The following is a 15,764-nucleotide window of genomic DNA, read 5'->3' as shown; positions in this document are numbered from 1 at the left end:
AAGGTAAAGCTGTGAGCTTTGTGGCATGTTTATGCTTCTTCTCTTGTATTTTAAAAACCGGACACTTCTTTAAGCACTTACTAGAATGCTGCATCTATTTGTGATGTTTAAGCCTAAAAGAATAAATTGCACTTTTCCGATAAACTAATCAGCTTCACCTTTATGTTTATTTTCACTCTGTGTCCACAGAGAAAGAAAATAATGTGTTTTTTGTACTTGTGTTCTGTCACGGTTTCCCCTTTTAACAAGAGAAATCTGTCTTTGTCAGGTAATGTTTGCCAAAATGATTTATTTTTAAATAAAAGACTCAAATTCCCTGAAGAAATGTGTTTGGCAGCTGTCTCTGAAGGTTTCTTAAAAGCAGAACGTAAATGACAGATTAAAAGGCCTGGTTGTCACATCGCTTCAAGTATAAATAGATATTTAAACAGAACAGATTGAAGATACGACCAAAAAAAGAAACAGGAAGATAAATATAGAGGTGCATAAAAAGACTAAAATCTGAGGTTTATCTGTTTGAAGTCAGCTGTCAGGACTCAGATATGTTTTTAGTCTTTTTGGCAGAGGCAAACTTGTAACAGATTTCCTGTTTCTCCCCATCTGAGTCCAAATCCGTAATCTGCAGAGGTGCTGAAGTGGACGTGGTGACACTGGAAGACAAGATTAGGACTGTTGTTAAAAAAAGTAAAGTATTTTTCTATGAGGAAATGAAAGCAAAGTGTTTTCTTGCATTGATTTTTATCTGGCACCTACATGACTTCCTTTTGATGGCGCGCCATTCGTCTCTGCTGTCCAGGAGCGCAGAGAGTTTGCTGCACAGCTGAACATGGCCGACATAATCCAGCAGCAGGTCTATGACCGGGCCGGCCCATTTACACATAGCTGGGGTTGAGATCCACTCGCAGAACTGAAAACCATAAAAAAGTAAAACAATCTTCATGAAAAACAAAAAACCATACATCTCTTTTGATTCTGTATTCATCTATTTGTGTGGAAATCTGGGGGACACACACAGTGGCTTTAAAAAAAGCAGAAGACAGAAAGACCAGAAGACGAGTAGTAGAAGACAGCTGAAGATGACGATGATGAGGATGACTACCTGATAGCAATAACAAAACTAAATGCAATCAAAAACAACCATTAAGCATCATAAATGATGTATGTGAGAATGTGGCTATTCTTACTTTTTTTTTTTGCCAGTTTGTTGATTCTTGCATTGTGTGTGAATTGTGAGACAGTTATTTTTTGTTTTTGGGCATGTGCACCGACTGATGGCACCCTTTGAATTTTGTTGTCCTTGTGACAATGACAATAAAGATTTATCTTATATCTTATAAAAGGACCAGAAGACAGACGTAGTAGAAGATGGAAAGACCAGAAGACAGGAGTAGTAGAAGACAGAAAGACCAGAAGACAGGAGTAGTAGAAGACAGAAAGACCAGAAGACAGGAGTAGTAGAAGACAGAAAGACCAGAAGACAGGAGTAGTAGAAGACAGAAAGACCAGAAGACAGGAGTAGTAGAAGACAGAAAGACCAGAAGACAGGAGTAGTAGAAGACAGAAAGACCAGAAGACAGGAGTAGTAGAAGACAGAAAGACCAGAAGACAGGAGTAGCAGAAGACAGAAAGACCAGAAGACAGGAGTAGCAGAAGACAGAAAGACCAGAAGATAGACGTAGCAGAAGACAGAAGTAGTAGAAGACAGAAAGACCAGAAGACAGGAGTAGTAGAAGACAGAAAGACCAGAAGACAGGAGTAGCAGAAGACAGAAAGACCAGAAGACAGGAGTAGCAGAAGACAGAAAGACCAGAAGATAGACGTAGCAGAAGACAGAAGTAGTAGAAGACAGCTGAAGATAAAAGGACCAGAAGACAGTTGAAGACAGACGTAGCAGAATTAAATAAGTTCATACTTCTGCCTGTTGTCAGTGTGAAATGGGGTTGTTGGTTTTGCCCACCTGTGTCGCCCGCTCTGGCCTTTCATCACAGCTTAAAGGAGGTAGACAGTCATGGCCGCCAGCAGTTCTTATGTCGGATCCTCCGGAAGGAGGGTGGGGCGCAGCACCGTGCGTACAGGTGAAACAGGCCTGTGCGTCACAGCCGTGGTCCAAAAGGCACTTCAGCACAGCTAGATTATTCCTGCAGAGCGCAACCAGAGCTGGGAATGTGGTAGCCAAAGACGGGATCGTGGCGTCCAGGTCCGCCCCTCGCTCCAGTAGCAGCGTCACGGTGCTGACGCAGCCCTGACGCGCCGCCATCAACAGAGGGCTGAGCGGATCCAGGCTCAGGCTCGCACCGGCGTTCACCAGCACTTCCGCTGTCCTCCTGCTGCCGTGGGCGACGGCGAAGTAGAGAGCGGTGGCGCGCCGGTCCGCGTACTGGACGGAGCGGCTGTGCGCCAGAGTGGCGTTTACGTCTGCGCCTGTTTTCAGCAGCGCGGCGGCCGCTGCGTGGCGGTCATGCTGCGCTGCCAGGTGCAGCGGGCTGATCCAGCTGTGGCGCAGCTTGGCGCGGCTTGTAGCGGACACCAGCAGGGAAACAATCCTGAAAACAAAACATCACAGAACTAGTAATACAGTATGAAACTACTTCAAGGTTTTGAGATTCATCTCAGGAATTTTCAAGAGAAAAACTTGGAAATTTCCAAAAGTTTTTCCTAGCAAATGTTCGACTTTAAAGCTAAAACATTTTCTCTTTTTTCTAGAAAATTTCAGTTTTTATAGCAAAATTTCAACTTTTGAAACTCATATTTTGAGATTTATCTGAAATTTCTTTAGAGAAAAACGTAGGAAATTTGAGTTTTAAAAGTCTTTTTTTTACTTTTGAAACTCAGAAATGTAGAAAAAAAATTCTAGAAAACTCTTAAATAATCTGAGTTTTTTAATAGAAAATCTTCAACTTTACAAACACAGAAATATTCAAGTTTTCCCCCCAAAATTTCTGTAATGAATCTCAGAATTTTCTAGCAACTTTTTAACTTTTAATTTTTTAACAAACAAAGAAAATGTCCAGTTTTTTTATTTATTATTCTTTGATTAATCTAAAAAAAAAAATCTGAGTTATTTTCTTGCATAGTTTTTACTTTTTAGACAAAAAAGTAAATGTTTTTCTATCTTTTTTGAATGTTCACTGCCAGAAATGTCCTTGTTTTTTCTAGAAAAATGACATGGTAAAAAAGAAAAAACTACAACTGGTGCTTTTGGTAAATTCAGGTTAATGAACTACACAAATCACATATTATTGTGTTATCTATTTTTTCCAGTAAAAGAATAAAAATTGAATTAAAAAAGGGGGGAAGTAACAAAATTTGAACTTGATATAATAAAGTTAATTAGAAAATCTGGACTGGACGCCATGTTGTTTAAAATTAAAATGAATTTAGCATCAGTTAAGCAAGCTCACACTTTTCCCTCTGTTTCCTAGTAAAACTGCTGGTTTCGATTAAAATAAGAGACATGCAGACTCACTCATGGTGTCCAGACTGGGCAGCAACGTGCAGAGGCAGCAGCCCAGAGTTATCAGAAATGTTGGCATCTGCGTTTTTAGAGAGGAGTAAAGCAACGACTTCCTGGTGTCCGTTCCTACTGGCTTCATGCAGCGCTGTGACACCATCGCATGTCTGCATGTTCACATCTGCACCTGAAAAAACAGCAACACTTTTAATAGGATATGACATTTTGTGGCAGATTTGCCATAGAATGTATGTCAAATCTTTGCTTTGCAGATGGAAAAACTAACATTTCTGCCAAAAAACTCAGAAATTTTGAAATTAATCTTTAAAAAAAAAAGAAGAAAATTTCTGAGTTTGAAAAGTCTGAAATTTGCTAGAAAGAGCTCAGAAATGTTGAGATCAATATAAAAAAATCCAGGAAAATATGTGGAAACTTCAGTTTGTCAAGTCAAAAATTTTTAGATTAATTAATCTAAAAATTTCAGAATTTTTTCTACTAAATTTTTGACTTTCCAAACTCAGAAATGTCCTTGTTTTTCTAGAAAAAAATTCTGAGATTAATCTAACAATTTCTGAAATTTTTTTCTCACATATGTTGCTGTTTTTTCTAGAACATTTCTGAGATTAATGTTAAACGTTTGAACTTTTTGAACTCAGACATATTAAATTTTTTTCTAGAAAATTCCTGAAATTATATGTCACAATTTCTGAATTTATTCTTGAAAATTTTAGACTTTGGAAACTCATAAATTTTCTTGTTTTTTTGAAAAATTTCTTAGATTAATCTCAGAATTTCTTATATTTTTGGCAAGAATGTACTCCTTTCTTTTCTATGTACAATGACCCTAATACGGTTTGTAAGAATGAAAGCAGTGAATGTTTTCTTCAGGAAGCTACCTCTCTCAGTGAGGTAGCACAGCGCCCTCTTCAGGCCTCGCTGAGCTGCTACAGTGAGCGGTGTGATGCTGTAGGTGTTTGCTGGATTGATTGTGGCTCCGGCTCGGATCAGAACCTCGCAGATCTCCGTGTTTTCTCTGGAAACGGCCTCATGGAGGGCCGTCCAGCCCTGACCGCACCGCTGGTTCACAGAGGCACCGTGCGACAGAAGAACGTTCACCATGTTCACGTTTTCCAGTTCACACGCTGTAAAGACGGAGAACTCAGCATTTCACACTCACACTCGCGTACGTCATCACGCTTCTTAGCAGATCTGATTTCACAGCTGTACCTTTATACAAAGGAGTTTCTTTGTTGCTGCTGCAGATGTCTGGGTCGGCGCCTGACTCCAGAAGCGACTGGACGCAGGGCAGCTGTTCGCAGGACACGGCCAGCAGCAACGCAGTCTGCTCCTGCAGCGTCCGCTTGTCCACTGAGCCTGGATGGGCTGCAGCAGAAAGAAAAAACACCCACACAGCAACTGTAAGCATTTAGAAAGCAGCTTCACATGGTTTTACTGGATCTGAGTTTTAACACTGACTAAATTCAATTTCTTTAAAGGGGATCTGTTATTCAAAATTCACATTTTGCATGTTTTTTATACTTCCATTTGGGTCTAAACTGCTTCTAAAAACAGTTAAAGCTGATTAAAAAATATATATATATTTTCCACAAGTTTCTCCAGTTTGAGCAGGATAAGAACCGATGCGGTGGTTTTCTGTTCTGTGTGGAATTATCATCTCAACTCTATTTTATTAAACCATATATTCATGTTTTTTTTGTTCCCGGAAACCTCCTGATTGTTAAGTCATATTCCATGGGCACTGCATCGTTACCTAGCAACACAAACAGAGTTCCAGCATGCTTGGTCAGCTGGTTTTACCTCTGTATGTGCTGTACAATGGCTGCTGGTATAGAGAAGTGTTTTGTTGTTGACTTACCATCCAGAAACCTCTTGCTAACAAAAGGTTTCTCTTACAGCTGACTATTTCTCCTGTTGTTACATTTGTGTTGTTAGTTTTTAATTTCTGGTTATGGTGTACAGGACTTTGGTCAACAGTGTTGTTTTTAAAGTGCTTTATAAACAAACCCTAAAATGAACCCTAAAATGGTTCAAACTGAATACTGAGTCGTTTATATTTTTCAGGACTTTCTACTGGTTTGTTTTCAAGTGTTTTCTTTTTTTATTTTTACTTTGGAATGTCATTTGTAAAGTTGTACTGTAAAAAATTAACAGCAATAATCTGACTTATTTGGTGAAAAGTCATATTTTCACCATGTTATTCATACATTTATAAATGTCTGAATTCCAAACTAAATATTAAATTCACTAGCTAGATATTTAGTTTGGAGACTAAATATTTAACGTTCAAATTAAATATTTAATTTGGAGCTAAATATTTAGGTATGTAGCTAAATATTTAGTTTTGAAACTACATATTTATTTTCCAAGCTAAATATTTAGTTCAGGTCTAAATATGTTTGGAACTCAGACATTGTATTAATATATTTGCAAATATATTAAGAAAATTGTGAAAATATGACTTTGGAAAGTGAACACATTGTTTTCTATATCACAGGCTAAATAACTCAGATCATTGCTGTTAATTCTTTGCTGAAGCAAACAGCGACTCCATAGCCTTCACCTACTCTATAACAATAATTAGGATCTCCCAATTTTAATAAATGAAGTCTTATTTGCTGGGAATGTGGAGAAAAGGGTTCAAATTGGATTTATATTTATGTTTTTACCTTTCAACAGAGTCTTCAGGCACGCAGTCTGGCCAGAATAGGCAGCATTATGCAGAGGTAGCCACCCGTCTTTGTTTTCCTTCAGCAGGCTGTGGGAGGAAGATGCTGCCAGATCCTTCAGGGTTTCCACATCTCCGCGCCTCACGGCAGAAACCACCGGATCAGCATCCCTAAAAGATTGGAAACACCAGAAAATTATGATTACAGATGGAAATTAAAACCACATCCTAAAGTATTTTACATAAATTCCACTTATTCTGTCAAGCTGACAACACTGTAACGTTTGTGATGTTTCTGGACAGCAACCGCAAACACCGAGCCACCTTAAACGCATCATCCGCCCAAACAAAGACTCACTCCGGCGGCTCTGCAGATCCTCCGCGCCGCGTATCATCTCCGCATTTACGTCCAGCGTTTCGAAACTGCGATAAATAATCGGAGTAGCTGAATTTGGTCATTGTTGGCGGCGGATTTGTCGCAGCGTCGCGCCGCACAGGGCGCAGCTGCTGTCGGATTATTTTGGGAAAGAAGCGTCAGGCGGCGGGCTGCCTGCCGGCTGCAGCCTTATATGTCAAAGACATGCAGAGAGATAAGGAAGATAACGCGGCTGCTTTTTCTTTCCAGAACAAAGCACCAAGCTTAAAAATAACGCCTTTAGAAAAGTCAAAGCAACTTTTTTTTTCAGTCCACATTGACTTGTAAATGTGAAAGTATTTACCAGATTGACAGACACTTTGAAAATGGTGACAAAATACCGAGGCAAGGTGTATTTTATCTATTTTATGGAGCTACATCGGGGCCATAAAGTTTGTTCAAATGAAAAAAAAAATGAAATGGGAAAAAAATATTTTGAAACTGAAAGAAAGGTCAAAACTACTTTTTTGGGTTTTTTGTTATTTTTGTTTCAAAACTAAAAAAAAAAAGTAACTGGAAAGTAGTTTTTAACATTTTTTCAGTTTCAGATGAAAAAAAAAACATAATTTGACATAATTCCAGTTTTTTTTTTTAAAAACCTAATTGAAAATAATTCATAATAAAATCAAAGATAACAAAATCAGGTAAAAGAAAATGTATTTCCAAAGTGTGCCATGAACACACTCGTAACACGATCTCTGCACAGAGCTGCTTTGTTTAATAAATGCAAAAACTGCATTTATCTCAGTGAGCCACTCAAGTTCAATGAGTGGCGGTTAAACCGCAGGGGGCGGGGCTAACCCGGTGACCGACCAGATGCAAACGTCTGACGTCACCAGGTCGTGCGTCTGCAGGAAGCTGCAGGATTTGCTGCTCATTCAAATTAAGGCCACCTGCAGCCAGTAAAGGCTGCAGCTGCAGTTTCCTTTGTGTTCACTGTAGATTTGATGGTTTCAAACTTATTGAAACTCAAAAATAATAAAAAAATAATACTCACACAATAAATATTTATAAAATAAACTGAGTTATAAAGCTGCTGGTTGACAAATCAGATGTCTTTCAGTGAGGATCTGATTTGTTTTACTTCTCTTACTAAATGTAGTTTGTGATTCAAATATTTTAGTACACTTAGATTAGGACAAAACTTACTGCAAAGTAACTTTTGATCAAAATAAATATGCTTGTTTTAAGTCAATAATTCTAATATATATACTTTTAAAAAGTAGTTCAACTGTCAGATCATTTCACAAAATATTTTTCCTGTTTAACCTTTTTCTGTAAAAACTCATCAAGTGGCATTGATTTCACTTAACCTGTTTCAAATTCCCTAAAACAGTGCTGTACTATTTAATTTTAAGCAATAAAATGCTTATTTTCTTATTTGAAATAGGAATTCAATTGTTGATTTGCATTTTGTAACATATTTCTAACTGGACATAAAAAGCTTTAGTCGTTAATTGAAAAATCGTCTATTTTTTGTCCGATAATCATCAGAATAATTCGATACTAAAATAGTCGTTAGTCGCTGCTCAGGTCTGATGAGATGCTCAGTTTGTAACAGATTTTATTTTCCGTATGTTTTCCTTACCTGAAGAAGTTTGGTGAAATGAGGCGACTCTGGAGGCAAGCAGATCGTCTCTGCTTCAAATCCCCGTTCAGTCTGTTGTAAAAAAGCCTGTATCTGCTGACCGCCGTCATCGCTGCCGTCTTCTTTACCAAGAAGTCAGAATAAAATCTGAAGAACACAAGTTAGAATTTAAAACAGTGAATACAGACGGGCACAAACCCAGGTGCTGTAGGAATATGTCCAATGTTTTAGAGTAATAAAAAGCACAGAGAGGAGTTCAGCATCTCCTCAGGGAAAGAGATGAACATGGTGCTGGGAGGAATCGGAGCAACAGGTTTGAAGAGGGGATTCCTTTTAAGGTCTTGCTGCGTTGGGTTTAGTCTGCTGCTGCAGGATCACAGTGACCCATAAACGGCTTGGCAGGAGCTACTAACAGTTACTCAGTTACATTTACATCAGTAACCTTTTTTTATGAAAAAATTAAAAATACTTTCAGGAGTATTTTTACTCTGCTGTACTTTTTACCTTTACTCAAGTAATTTTATAATGAAGTATTTCTACTCTTACTTGAGTAAAACTTAAAACAAACACTTTTTAGCCAAAAATTCATCAGACAGACACACACCTGCAGTTTTTGTTAAAGTTTTATATTAAATTAACTGATTTGGAAAAAATGTTCTTTTGCTTGACTTTGTTATGTTTTGTTACTGATATGAACTATTGTCATTTTTGTACCTTAAAATACCAAAATTTCCTTGTCAAGTTTATATCAGGGGTGTCCGAATATTTTTTTTACTTTTACTTGAGTAAAAATATGTTCAAGTAGTTCTACTCTTACTTTAGCTCAATTTTTGGGTACTCTACCCATAAAGCACAACTTAGGAATTATAACAAGAAACAGCTAAGAGAGATGTTGATTATTTTACCTTAAGAGACTCCGTCATACATTTAAAACCTGCCAAAATACTCATCAGATTCATAAACAATAAGAGCAGCAACACAAACACAAATAATCTGTTGAGCTTAATTGTAAAGACTCACCACCACCAAGCTTTGTTCATCCTCTGCTTTTAGAGAAGTTGCTCTTTGCGAAGCTGCAGGCAGAATGTGAAAACGTGCTGGAGGAAACCCACAATAACAGCTGACGTTTGTTTCACAATCACTTCTGAGGAAGAGGTTTTTTTAAATGCTTCCTTATTGTGAACTGGAAGTGGCCCCTAGATTTTGTCATGCACGTTTCCTCAGTAAACGTCACCAAATTCAGTCGAGGATGGAGGAAGAATCTCTTTAAGTTCACTGTAGCACTGGTCAGATTTGGCATTTCTGGTCAAACTTGTCATTAAATGTTTCATAGCTGTCAAAAATTCTTGACATTTTTCTTTCACTGTGAAATAAATGAAAACATTTCAAAGTCTGCGTTCAAAGATCGGTGTAGTGGGAAAACAAGTTTTAAATCAACATATCATGGCTGCAAAGCGTGGGTTTGTCTAAGCTTTGCAAAAACAAGAACAAGTCAGAACTGTAATCCAATTTATTAACTGTTTTATAAGCTTCACCAATTCTGTAAAGCAGAAGAGGTTTGTGTGAAGTTCAAGAAGTTCATTTGCCTAAATTGTTTGTTTGTTTTTATTTTTAAATGAATACAGGATTGACTTGTCCTGTGGCGTTTATCAGGAAATAGCCAACTGGAAAAAAGTGAGCCGTTCCATTGAGCTGTCATGTATCGTTTCAAACAATTTGATTTTATTAGCAGGAATGTTTAACCAGAAAAATACCTGGTTTTATTGTTATGATGAGTTATGGTATGTTCCTGTTGGCAGCAGAAAAATGCTTTAGTAGTTAGCATTAACATGCAAAGTGGCACAGCGACGTGAAGTGATGTGTAATAGATTTGGTGTTTTACATCTCAAATCTTGAGTATAAGCATTATATATTCTTAAGAAAACCTTATTAATTAACATATTTACACACACAGAGTAAAAAGACACAAATTGATTTTTTTTCTCGCTGTTTGAAGTTAAATCAGACCAAACTTCTTTTGTTTTAGCTTAATTAGAATTACCAAAATTTCTCCTATTTACCAAATCTGTAAAAACTTAGAAAGATTATTTATTTGAATTTTTTTCTTAACTTTCTTTGAATTCAGAAACTTGTATATAAATGGTCAGTATCAGGGATAATTGTCGTTTAATATATTGAAACTTGTCCTTTACTGATATGGGTTGAAAGGCCGTTCAGCAAGGAAGAAGCCATTAGTCCAAAAGAAACATAACACAAAGAGAAATATCTTCATTTCTGGAGAAATGTCCTGTGTCTGAAGAAACTAAAGTGGAGCCATTTGGCCACAATGACATTTCTTACATTTGGAGGAAAGATTGGGAACGGTAAAGTATGGTGGTAGCGGTATCATGCTGTGGGGCTGTTTTGATCCAGGAAGAACTGGTACACTTCATAAAATAGATGGTATCATGAGGAAAGAATATTATGTGGAAATATTGAAGCAACATCTGAGGAAAGGAAGTCAAAAATTGAAGCAGATCAGTCTTCAAGATGGACAATAACCCTGAGCCTTCAGGTAAAGTGGTTATAGCTTAAGGACAACAAAGTCAATGTTTTGGTGTGACTTGATGTCAGTCCTATGGAAAAGTTTTAGTTAGACCTGAAAAGAAGTGTGAAAGTGAAGTAGCCTACAAAATGGACTCAGTTAGAGGAAGGAAACCCAAAAACACTTAACCCATTTCATACAGTTTAAAAGAAAATTATCCATAAGACTAATATGTTAGTTACAAAAAAATCTCTAGAAACAGTCTTTGCCAATTCTTTTTGGCATTTAACAAATAGAAATAATTTTGATTATGCTAATTGTTTTAAAACAAGAGAAATTTGTTCTGATTTAACTTCAGACAAAGAGGAAACAGGTGTAAATATCTGGTGACATCACACCCAGGTGAGTTTTGTAACTCTCTCTGCCAAATGTGAGTAATGGAGGATAGTGTGAGATCAAAATCAAAAACAAGCCTGACTTCCTTGTAAGGTTCGGTTGAGTCTGTGTTTTTTTTTGAAGAACTACCTGTTGAAGTTCCAGCGAGCTTCGTTTGTTTTGCCCTCATGCACTGAAGAATGAACTGAAGTTTATTCTGGAAGAACATGTTTGTTGAATGGCGAGTAATTAGGTTTTATCTCCAGCAAGAGAAGCCAAAAAGACTGCACAGAAATAACAGCCTGCAATGTAAGAGTGAACTTTGTGAGAATGAGAAAGAGGCACAAGAGTTGTTTGAACCTGAAATCCAAACCCAAAATGGTTTTGGTAAACAGCTTTCTAATCGAACATTTGTTGGACAGGTATTCCTACATGATGGGTTTTTTCTTTTCACACATGAGTTGGGTTAAAAACAAACATTCCTTTGTACTTCTGATTATCTGGATTTGATCTATTTTTTCATACATTTCCTCGTTCCATACAACCTCTTTTAAGTTGCTAGTGGGTCCAAATTCAGAAGTTACATCCTCCTAAGGACCCAGTCTACCTGGTGGACATTATCTTGGCCCATCGTTGACCGTCTAGTTTTCAGGTTTATTCCCGCCATTACCTCAGCAGGAGTCCTGTCGCTTAGCAACCATAGCAGCACCGAACGCATGGTAGCTGTTGCAGTTTGTTTATTACTTACTTATTCCTATATAGTTATTTAGTTATTTTTTAAAAAAATGCAAAGATATTTATGTAAATGACAAAACCCTTTCAGCTTCTAACGTTTGTAACACTAGATTGTAACACTGCTCTCCCGCTCTGTCTCCCTCTTCTTCTGTTACAAAAACAAATATCTCTCATTTCGCCCCATGAATCAGTTACGATTATTTTAATCTTACATTTTTTCTGTTTTCTGTTCTGATTTGTTCAGTTTTGTAAATGTTCAGTCCCAATAAAGCATTAAAAAAAACAACAAAAAAAAACTCTTCTCCATGGGTTTTTGTCAGGCATTCTTCTGGGCAGTCTCCCTGGTGGTTGCCAGGCAACAGCTACTCAAACCTAGGAAGAAGAGTGTTGATTGTGTTTCATGACCAGAACGGCAGGGAGACGCATTTACAGCAGAAATGGCAACGACTCCTGTACCAGTTTTGGACGGAGACTCTTGTCCAAAACTTCAGATGGAAAAACGAGTGAAAAATGTTTTTGTTACTCAGCCGGAGGACCCGAGGTAAGCTGCTCGTTATGGACAGGATATTCAAGAATGTCTTGACCAAATCACACTGTTAGTATCGATTGGTTTGTTTAGAGGCAGGAAAAAAGAGAAGATGTGCGTACCTGCTACAAAAGAAGTAAGGATAAATATTTCTTTTAAATGTGTGTAACAAATGTTATGCTTGTTATGGTTACCTACACATTGCCAGAGTTGGATGTCTGTGATTATTCTTTTAATGTCTAGACTTCAAGCAAACTCTTAGAGGCTGGAGTGAAAGCACTAAAAAGGACACTTATTGCAAGAAAACAGGCTGAGCTGCATGAACTGGACGTGCAACTCGCACTCAAAACACAAGATTTCAGGAGCTGCATGGAGGCTCTTGCTAGTAGAAGGTCAGAGTTGGAAACTCAACAACGGCAGGTGAGTTGAAATTTCCTAAAATTACTGCAACTGCAGGAAGAAAAATAAGTCCAGTAGCGATTTTTGGTTTTTCTCCCAGACTAAAGAGGAGGAGATGAAATTTGAGAAGTTTGTGGCTGAGAAAGAAGAGAAGCGACAAAGAGCGCTGAAACAGTGTGAAGCAACTTTGGAGCAGAACATCCTGAAACAGAGACGGATTGAGGATTTAACAGAACAACTGACAAAACTAGAAACTAGGTGAGGATGTGAAACAAACAATTTAATAATGTCAGAGGTTCCCGTTGTTTGCTAAGCACGTCTTAAACTTACAGGAGACACATTTTAAAGCAGAGAACAGACAAAAACAAAATCTACGAGGATTATCTGATGAAAACTCTGGATCGTCTCCCTAGCCGTAAGTCCAAATATAAAGGTAGCTGCTCTGTCTCCCTCTTCCTCCCACTTCATAAAAAGTCATACTACCTATTTTTTTTTATCTCACTTTCTGACTTAAAGGATTACTACATCTGTCAGAAATCTGAATGTATTTAAAGGGCCAGTTGTGCCAGGATGTATTGATAAAACATGTTAAACTGTTAAAGCTTCAATAAGTAGCTGTTTGTTTTTGAATTCAATAAGTATTTTTTAAAATTAAATAATATTGAAAATTTTTTCTACATTTTTTCCAGGATTTTATTAATGTTTTTGTGGTTTTTGTAATGAAAACCACAGTTTGTGGTGTTAATTTAGGAATATTTGTAAGGAATTTTTACAATATTTGCACTAATTTATGAGGTGACATCTTATTACTCGCCGTGTCGATCACAGACTACAACTTGACATCAGGTACAGCTGAGCCAGCAGTCAATTAAATCCAATGTTTTTGGTTCATTTTGAGACAAATTTGCAGTAAAAATTAGAAAAAAATGTGGAGATTAGCTGATTTTGTATAAATTTTGAGGGTTTGTGAAAAATTGGAGGAACTTATTGATGTAATTTGGAGACTAGAGGCCCACATAAAAAGATATGGCAGGCCAGATTTGGCCCCCAAGCCTTGAGTTTGACAAATGTGCCCTAGATAATTCCCCCTCTCATTATTTTGTCATTTAGCAAACAGAAATGTTTTCTGTAATCCTAAGCAGGAGTAGTCTGATTTAACAACAGATGGTGAGAAAAAAGGTTTATGTGTTTTTATACATTGAATGTTTGCCAACTTGCTCTGCTGGAACAAAGTGTGTGCGATCTCTTCCAGTTCCCCGCCACAACAGCAGCGAATCTTTAGCCGTGCCGATCATTCGACGCCACGAGACGCTGTCCGTCACCCACCAGGAGCTGCTGCAACGTTTGAGGCGAATGGAGGCGGAGGTGGAGCGGCAGTGGCGGCAGCTGCAAAACATGAAGCAGCAGCACAGCATAGCAACACTGGTTAGAGATCCATAAACATTCAGATCAACAGCCTTTTTGGGGCCCACAGCAGATTTTCATTTGAGGCCCCCCATAGCAACATGTCAACACCAGAGGCTTTGTTATTCCTAAGCTACTCTATGTTATTGTATTAATTGTTTTTATCTTGTAACCAGGTTGCTATGTATTGCAAATTTTTGCTCAGGTCCCTCTTGAAAATGAGATCTAGATCTCAACGGGGTTTACCTGATTAAATAAAGGAATATGAATATGAAAAATATTGTTAGCATCATTAATAATTAGCTTACATCGTCCTAGTGTTGTTAGGGCTTATAATTTTAACCTTAAGGAGTAGCAAAATTAAAATAAAGGATTTTAAAATGCAGTGTGGCATTTAATTGTGCTGTATTATTTTAACTATTTGTAAACACTAAATTTACAGAAAACAAGTTAACAATATCTCATATTTTTCCAACAGCAGGAAATAATTAGCCTATTATTTGTGTAACAGGTGTAAAAATAATACAGAAATCTGCAGCAGAATTTAGTTTGTATTATTTTAAATATGTTTATATTTTAGTATGTTAGGTTGGGGCTCTTGAGGTCCCCCTGGTGGTGTGGAGGCCCTGAGCAGCTGCTTAACTCCCATATGCCTTGGGCCGGCTCTGATTCTGAATATCATGTGACTTTAATGTTTGCGTCTTTCATGCACAGATGTCCAGTAAAGAACTTTCTGAACTACACAGCGAGTTAGAAAGCCTGAGAGAGAAGAACAGGCAGGTTGAAGTTAACCTGCTGATGAAACGAGGCGCATCCAGAGAAAAGGTGTGATTTTCTCAACATTAGAGTTCAATGATGGTTAATTTACAGAAATTAGAACTGCTGTGAAAAAATGCAATGTGTATTTGTGTCTCGCAGGTAGAGGAAGTTGGAAAATTACTTATGGCTGTCAACAATCTTGCACAAGAGTGTTACAGCCCAGAATTTGGACCACTGGAAGACATGAGTGTCCTGACTATGATGGACATGGTGAAGGTAACTTTCTTTACTACCGATAATAAACTGGAATAACAAGAAAGATTACTTTTATAACTAGAGTTATAAGGCATATCTGACATATTCTTTATTAAAATAAAAAAAACTTATGTCCAAAATGAGCAAATGCAAACAGAAATTTGGCTTTTTATCTTGCTTTTGGGGTAATGGCTTCTTCCTCTCTGAAAAGCATCCATTGGTTTGACTTTATTTAACTGAAACTTTGGGAACTAACCCATCAGAAGCTTACATGTTTGTATTATATACTATTTTATACAAATTATATATATATTTGTGTCTTTTTCTACATGTTTTTAGAGATGAAAAATGAAATAAATGTGTGGCTTCGTTTTCCAGGAGTTTGTTCTGGACAAGGCGGACACGGAGAGGAGATTGAGGAGGCTGGACTCCTGCTCCACCGCAACTCTGACCGACAAACGATGGAGAAAGTCGCCGAAAAGCATCGGCAGCAAAACTCAAATCAAAAGCTCAAGTAAAGCCAGTAAAATCAGCGACTCGTCCAACTGATGCTGTCATTTTCATATTTTGTATTTTCTGCTAAACATATTAAAGTGTGTTTTTATGGTTTGTGTTTTAAACCAGTTTCCCACTTGAGTGCGTCTTTT

The 15,764-nt window shown here is 37.5% G+C and overlaps 2 protein-coding genes across 3 annotated transcripts; one reads left to right on the top strand and one right to left on the bottom strand.

Moving 5' to 3' along the window:
• Window positions 1-269: 269 nt before the first annotated feature.
• asb2b (ankyrin repeat and SOCS box containing 2b) lies at window positions 270-9,399 on the bottom strand. 2 transcript variants are annotated; one of them, XM_028000096.1, is made up of 9 exons: window positions 9,161-9,399; window positions 8,141-8,287; window positions 6,139-6,308; window positions 4,679-4,834; window positions 4,348-4,593; window positions 3,467-3,638; window positions 1,958-2,543; window positions 754-907; window positions 270-650 (listed from the first exon to the last, which is right to left on the bottom strand). In XM_028000096.1, the coding sequence occupies exons 2-9, from the start codon at window positions 8,248-8,250 to the stop codon at window positions 523-525; spliced, it is 1,722 nt and encodes a 573-aa protein (XP_027855897.1). In that variant the 5' UTR covers window positions 8,251-8,287; window positions 9,161-9,399; the 3' UTR covers window positions 270-522. The 2 variants fall into 2 exon arrangements, with proteins under 2 accessions (XP_027855897.1, XP_027855898.1); XM_028000097.1 differs by lacking the exons at window positions 8,141-8,287; window positions 9,161-9,399 and adding an exon at window positions 6,496-6,911.
• Window positions 9,400-12,113: 2,714 nt separating this feature from the next.
• Window positions 12,114-15,737, top strand: ccdc197 (coiled-coil domain containing 197). Its single transcript, XM_028000110.1, has 9 exons — window positions 12,114-12,315; window positions 12,394-12,436; window positions 12,544-12,720; window positions 12,800-12,957; window positions 13,032-13,114; window positions 13,952-14,124; window positions 14,818-14,928; window positions 15,022-15,138; window positions 15,496-15,737. Exons 1-9 carry the CDS (start codon window positions 12,212-12,214, stop codon window positions 15,664-15,666), a joined length of 1,137 nt encoding a protein of 378 aa, XP_027855911.1. The 5' UTR covers window positions 12,114-12,211; the 3' UTR covers window positions 15,667-15,737.
• The last annotated feature ends 27 nt before the right edge of the window (window positions 15,738-15,764 follow it).

This window comes from Xiphophorus couchianus, chromosome 19 (genome assembly GCF_001444195.1).
Source record: "Xiphophorus couchianus chromosome 19, X_couchianus-1.0, whole genome shotgun sequence".
NCBI lineage: Eukaryota > Metazoa > Chordata > Actinopteri > Cyprinodontiformes > Poeciliidae > Xiphophorus > Xiphophorus couchianus.
This window is presented reverse-complemented; position numbering and strand designations above follow the sequence as displayed.

What these genes read in the sequence shown, in the direction of transcription:
- asb2b (XM_028000096.1), bottom strand. Translation starts at nt 8,250, where the DNA reads ATGACGGCGGTCAGCAGATACAGGCTTTTTTACAACAGACTGAACGGG. An exon ending in CCTGAAGACTCTGTTGAAAG is followed by an intron (nt 4,835 to 6,138) that starts GTAAAAACATAA and finishes TTTCTGCTGCAG; the next exon opens with CCCATCCAGGCTCAGTGGAC. An exon ending in AGAAACTCCTTTGTATAAAG is followed by an intron (nt 4,594 to 4,678) that starts GTACAGCTGTGA and finishes CCGTCTTTACAG; the next exon opens with CGTGTGAACTGGAAAACGTG.
- ccdc197 (XM_028000110.1), top strand. Translation starts at nt 12,212, where the DNA reads ATGGCAACGACTCCTGTACCAGTTTTGGACGGAGACTCTTGTCCAAAA. An exon ending in AGCACAGCATAGCAACACTG is followed by an intron (nt 14,125 to 14,817) that starts GTTAGAGATCCA and finishes TTTCATGCACAG; the next exon opens with ATGTCCAGTAAAGAACTTTC. An exon ending in GAGGCGCATCCAGAGAAAAG is followed by an intron (nt 14,929 to 15,021) that starts GTGTGATTTTCT and finishes TGTGTCTCGCAG; the next exon opens with GTAGAGGAAGTTGGAAAATT.